The 6,728-nt window shown below is 38.3% G+C and overlaps 1 protein-coding gene across 1 annotated transcript in view; it reads right to left on the bottom strand.

Annotated features, from left to right (window-relative positions):
• Positions 1-1,941: 1,941 nt before the first annotated feature.
• LOC103609938 (kelch-like protein 20) overlaps positions 1,942-6,728 on the bottom strand; it is a gene marked incomplete at its 3' end in the record, with an annotated part of 39,656 nt that continues 34,869 nt past the window's right edge. Inside the window, exons 7-8 of the mRNA XM_008594195.1 lie at positions 4,771-4,954; positions 1,942-2,085 (exon numbers count right to left, since the gene is read on the bottom strand). Of these exons, the coding sequence (XP_008592417.1) occupies positions 1,942-2,085; positions 4,771-4,954 (328 nt within the window). The remainder of the gene's footprint in view (positions 2,086-4,770; positions 4,955-6,728) is intronic.

Below are 6,728 nucleotides of genomic sequence, written 5' to 3'. Positions count from 1 at the left end.
AAAAAAAAAAAAAGAATACGTTTGTGTGTTTTGTTGATTGTTTCGGGTCAGTATTCGTACGATATAGTGTATTCTTTCAATAAGCTGCTTCAATTTTTTTTTTTTTTTTTTTCTTTTTGGACCAGTAAGGGGATCACAACCCCTGGCAAGGTGTTGTCTGCACCACGCTCAGCCAGTGAGCGCACCAGCCATCCCTATATAGGATCCGAACCTGCGGCTTTGGCACTACCAGCGCTGCACTCTCCCGAGTGAGCCATGGGGCCGGCCCAGCTTCAATTTTTTTTTTATTGCAGGAAGGTAATTTGGAATTATAGCTCTTAATATGAGGGTACTTCAAAAGTTCAGAGAAAGATTCGTATTATTTTTTAATTCTTTATTTTTTATTTATTTATTTATTTAAAGATGACCGGTAAGGGGATCTTAACCCTTGACTTGGTGTTGTCAGCACCATGCTCACCCAGTGAGCTAAACAGGCCATCCGTATATGGGATCCAAACCCGTGGCCTTGGTGTTATCAGCACCACGCTCTCCTGAGTGAGCCATGGGCCAGCCCCATTTTTTAATTCTTTATTTCCACAAACTTTTTGAAGTACCCTCGAATTTGTTTTGTTCCTTTGCTTTGGTTTTCTTCATGGACTGCTATTACTTGTATCATGGATTTTTATGTATTTTCAATATTTGTTGCTATCTCAAAGCCTTTTAATCTCTCTGGAGGAAGTCTGGGCAGAGTCATGCATTAAGCACACTGCAGATAGACTGAGTAAAAAAATCAGAACAGATTTCCAATGTGCTATGCTGGATAGTATACACAGAATGCAATTTCAAATCTGTTTTTAGGGCTGGCCAGTTAGCTCAGCTGGTTACAGCATGGTGCTGATAACACCAAAGGTCCAGAGTTTGATCTCTGTACTGGCTAGCCTCCAAACAAACAAACAAACAAAAAAACACAAAATCATTTTTAACATTTCAATGTCAGGTGCAATCATTGTGACAGTTTGTAAAATTGGGTTATATCTCAAAGCAGAGGCAACAAAACCAAAAACAGACAAATGGTATCACATCAAACTAAAAAGCTTCTGTACAGCAAAGGAAGAGACAAACTACAGAGAGGGAGAAAATATTTGCAAACCCCATACATCTCATAAGAGGTTAATATACAAAATATGTAAAGAACTCAAACAACTCAATAGAAAGAAAACAAATAACTCAATTAAATAAATGGGCAATGGACCTGAATAGACATTACTCAAAAGGAACATACAAATGACTGGCAGGTATATGAAAAAGAAGGAAATCCTGTTATTGTGACAACATGGAGGACATTATGTTAAGTGAAATAAGCCAGGCACAGAAAGATAAATACTGAATGATTTCACGTATATGTGGAATTTTAAAAAGTCAAACCCATGTAGAGCGTAGAATGGTGGTTACCAGGGACTGGGCAGTGGCTGGGGGAGGGGGTTGGTATTGAGGAGAGAGATGTTGGTCAAAGGAAGCAAACTTTCAGTTATACAGGAGGAGGAAGTTCTAGAGATCTATTTACAACAATGGTGACTATAGTTAATAACAATGTGTTGCATATTGAAAATTGCTGAGAGTAGATTTTGTGTTTTCAACACACACACAAAAAGAATGTGAGGTAATGCATGTGTTAATTAGCTTGATTTAGCTAGTCCACAATTTATACATATTTCAAAACATCATGTTATACACCATAAATATATACAATTTTTATCTGTCAATTAAAAAAGTAATAAAAACCTTTTTCATCTTTCATCTTCTTAGACTTTAACATCAACTAAAAAGTTCTTCCTGAAAGCTTATGGGAAATACACTGAATAGTGGATCCCCTAGTTCCTAAATTCAGCTGTAATTGTTTCTTTTAAAGAGCCCTATATGTCCTATAACAAAAATTGAAAATGACTTAAAAAAGAAAATTACCTTTCAACAATATTGAGACAAGACACACCATCCTGGCCACCAACAGCATAGAGAAAGCCTCCAAGTACTGCCACACCCACACTTGTCCTGCAGGTGCTTGTAGGGGCCACATCGCTGCTCCACTGATTTGTTTTGGGGTCATACCTGCAACGACCACATCAAGAGCAGGGTTTGTATTATACAATAAATGCTTGGCTATGTTTACATATTCCAAATCAAACGATTTATATGAGTACAGTATATTCTTTCCCCTAAATATGGGCTGATTAATAAATAACTAAAGCATATGAAAATCTAATTTATGGGCCGGCCCGTGGCTCACTCGGTAGAGTGCGGTGCTAATAACACCAAGGCCCCGGGTTCGGATCCCACATAGGGATGGCCGGTTTGCTCGCTGGCTGAGCGTGGTGCTGACAACACCAAGTCAAGGGTTAAGATCCCCTTACCGGTAATCTTTTAAAAAAAAAAAAAAGAAAATCTAATTTATGTTTTTATTTTTTGAAATTCATTTTTATCTGAATAAGTTATACATAAATATATTTTCTTTTAAAAAATATTAGAATGTTATTGATAAAGCTAAAGTCCTCTTTGAGTTCAACCTAAATTCTCGTCTCTTCTCATTTTGATTTGGTATATATCCTTCCAGACTATCCAGTAAAATACTCTTAAATAGGTTCATATACACATATATATATTTCTTTATATGCAAGTATGTTTTCTTTACATAAATAATAGCACACAGTTGGCATTTTTTCACTTAATGTATTTTTGAGATCTATTTATGCTAATATAGCTCTAGATTCTTCCTTTGAACTATTTTAGTATATTGTATGTGCCTTACATTATTTAATCATATTCCTATAGATGTATCCTTAGGCTGTTTCTATCATTTTGCTATTAAAGACAGTGATCACCCTTGCATATTTTTCCTTGTGCAAATAGATGATAAGTAGAATCACTGTGGCAAAGAGTATGTTCATTTTTAATTTAAAAATTACTATCAAAATGTTATCAAATTGTTTTTTTGTTTTTTAAAAATGATGACTGGTAAGGGGATCTTTACCCTTGACTTGGTGTTGTCAGCACCACGCTCACCCAGTGAGCTGACCGGCCATCCCTATATGGGATCTGAACCTGGGGCCTTGGTGTTATCAGCATCGCACTCTCCTGAGTGAGCCACGGGCCGGCCCAAATTGTTCTTTTTGTAGCTATATCAATTTTTATTTTTAAAAAATTTCAGTAATCTTTTCATTGATTTTTTTTTTTTTTTTTGTCTTTTGTCTTTTTTCCGTGTCCGGCAACGGATCGCAACCCTCAGTGTTGCCCCCGTACCGGACCGGGGACCGGCAACGGGATCGCAAGCCTCGGTGTTGCTCCCGCGCCTCGCTCAGCCAGTGAGCGGGAACCGGTCTGTATATGGGATCCGAACCCTCGGACGGGAGCGCCGCCGCGCTTCCCAAGCGGCGCACTATCCAGTGCGCCACCGGGCCGGCCCTTCATTGATTTTTTTTTGTTGAGTTTTGTTGCTCTTTTTATAACTGCTCGATTTAAAAGCATGATTCACTTATTTTCTTTCTTATTTTCAAATGCATATAAGTTATATGAATGCATATAAGTTAAAATTCATATAAAATTTGCTTCTGAGTACCACCTTAGTTGCATTCTATATATTTTGATATATATACAGGCTTAACTGTTATTAAACTATAAATATATAGTCATTTCTACTCTTATTTCTTTAACCCATCAATTTATTTTTAAGTGTGCTTTTTTTGTTTTCCATTTCTTTTTTTTTTGGTGGCTGATCAGTATGGAGATCTGAATCCTCGACCTTGGCGTTACAAGGCTACATCCTAACCAACTGAACTAACTGGCCAGCCCATTTTTTACCTCTATGGAACCAATCTCTCTGTTTTTTTTTTTTTTCCACTATACAATCTATACCTTTAGAACCTTATATGCTGTGGGGTTTCATAGATGTGTTATGGAAATACTAAGAATCACTGTAAAGCAACACGGCTGGATGAAAAAGGTTGTATGAGAGCAAGAAGCTATTAAAACATCAGTTACTGTAGGTTTCCAATGTGCCAGACACCGTGAAAAGACATTTCAACAATCAATCATAGCACCATGTGATATGTACAAGCATGTTCAAAATATTTATGAAAGAGAGAGGAATGAGTAACTAACTGATCTGTATGGTATCAGAGAAGGTTTTTTTTTTTTTTCCTTTTTGTCTTTTTTCGTGACCGGCAACGGATCGCAACCCTCAGTGTCGCGCCCATACCGGACCGGGACCGGCAACGGGATCACAACCCTCGGTGTTGCGCCCGCACCTCGCTCAGCCAGTGAGCGGCAGGTCTGTATGTGGGATCCGAACCCTCGGCGGGAGCGTCGCCGCGCTCCCAAGCGGCGCACTGTAGCAGTGCGCCACCGGGCCGGCCCAGAGAAGGTTTTTTGTAAGAAGTAACATTTGAGTCTTGAAGGATAAGTATTAAAGGGCAGAGATATTTTAGGAAAGAAAAAACAGCATGTACACATTGTAGGAAAGAGGTATGAAAGATTACAGCATTTCCAAGGAACTGCAAGCAATTTGATGAATCTGCAGTAGCATGTTTAGGGAATGGTAGTGTGCCATGGGAGGCAGACTGGAAAAATAGGTAGAGATCATAAAAAACTTGTATGTCATGCTAAATAAGTTGTTGAGGCTGCCAACTAGAGCCACAGATGTAATACTGAAGCAGGAAGAGTCACATCTGTTTCCTAATTAACATCTCAAATGAAACTATATGAATAATAGGGAAAAAATTTCAAATTGACCTTACTTACCTTTCAACACTATTAAGATAAGAGGATCCATCATGGCCTCCCACTGCATATAACAGGTCGTCTAGAACACTGACCCCAACTCCACATCGCCTTTTGCTCATTGAAGCTACCATTCGCCATTCATTGGTCTGTGGATCATATCTTTCAACACTGGAAATGGCATCTCCACTGCACCAGCCACCAACTGGGAAAGTAACAGAAATGATCAAGATAATACCTGTCCTAAAGCACAGAATATATTACTCACTGCTAACCTCACCGTGACCTAATGCTTGGACTAACCAAATGTCTCTAGAAGCAGGTCAAAATATAAGTTATGACTTTAACTTACTGCACTGGGATTGCTATAAACATTAATTAATTTTCTAAAGAAGTTGGCATTATGTCCATTTTACAAAGGATGGCAATAACACTGATTCAAATAAAATTGTGAGGTAATTTGGCATATAAAGGATACAACACTAAATTTAGTTAGAAAACTGGGGCTTGACTGTTGCCTCTAGCAGCTATGTGATCTTGAAGAAATTCTGTAAACTCCCTGAACCATAGTTTCCTTGTTTGTAAAATAATAAATCAAAATTAAAAAGTGAAATATCAACAATGTATAAAAAGAATTATACACCACAACCAAGTAGGATATATCTCAGGTATGCGAGGCTGGTTCAACATCTGAAAATTAATTAATGTAATCAATTACATCATTGGGCTAAAAAAGGAAAATCACATGATCATATCAATAAGTGCAGAAAGAGCATTTGACAAAATCCAACACCCATTCCTGATGAAAACTCTCAGTAAACTAGGAACATAGAGAAATTTCTTTGACTTGATAAATATCTATAAAAACCCTACAGCTAATGTCATACTTTAATGGTAAGAAACTCAAAGCTTTCTTACTAAGATCAGGAAGAATGCAAAGATGTCACCTTTCACCACTGCTTTTTAACATCATACTGGAAGTCCTAGCTAATGCAGTAAAAAAAGGAAAGGAATAAAAGGTATACAGTTTGGGAAGGAAGAAAAAAAACTGTCCTTCTATGCAGATGTCATAATTATCTATATAGAAAATCTAAAAGAATCAACAAATAAATCCTCCTGGAATTAATAAGTGATTATAGGGCCGGCCCGGTGGCGCACTGGATAGTGCGCCGCTTGGGAAGCGCGGCGGCGCTCCCGTCCGAGGGTTCGGATCCCACATACAGACCGGTTCCCGCTCACTGGCTGAGCGAGGCGCGGGAGCAACGCCGAGGGTTGCAGTCCCGTTGCCGGTCCCGGGTCCGGTGCGGGGGCAACACTGAGGGTTGCGATCCGTTGCCAGACATGGAAAAGACAAAAAAAAAAAAAAAAAAAAAAAAAAAAAAGTGATATAGCAAGGCTGAAGGATGCAAAATTAATATTTAAAAGTCAGTCATGTTCCTATATACTAGCAATGAGCCAGTGGAATTTGAAATTAAAAACACAATACCACTTACATTAGCACTTCCCCCAAATAAAATACTTAGATTCAAATCTATCAAAACATGTGTAAGATCTCTGCAAGGAAAATGCTGATGAAAGAAACCAAAGAATGAAATAAATGAAAAGATATTCCATGTTTATGAATAGGAAGATATAATATTATTAAGATGTCTGTTCTTCTCAACCTGATCTATAGACTCAATGCAATCTCAATCAAAATCCCAGCAAGTTACTTTGTGGATATCAAGAAATCAATTCTAGGGCCGAGCCCGTGGCGCGCTCAGGAGAGTGAGGCGCTGGGAGCGCAGCAGCGCTCCCGCCGCGGGTTTGGATGCTATATAGGGATGACCGATGACCGGTGCGCTCACAGGCTGAGCGCGGTGCGGCCAGTCTCAAAAAGGACAAAAAAAAAAAAAAAAAAAAAAAAAAAAAAAAAAAAAATAATTCTAAAGTTTTTATGGAGAAACAAAAAACCCAAAAAAACAAACACAAAATTGAAG

Source organism: Galeopterus variegatus, unplaced genomic scaffold (assembly GCF_000696425.1).
Source record: "Galeopterus variegatus unplaced genomic scaffold, G_variegatus-3.0.2 Scaffold10325, whole genome shotgun sequence".
Classification (NCBI taxonomy): Eukaryota; Metazoa; Chordata; class Mammalia; order Dermoptera; family Cynocephalidae; genus Galeopterus; species Galeopterus variegatus.
The sequence above is the reverse complement of the archived record's forward strand: the minus strand, read 5'-3'. Positions and strand labels throughout refer to the sequence as shown.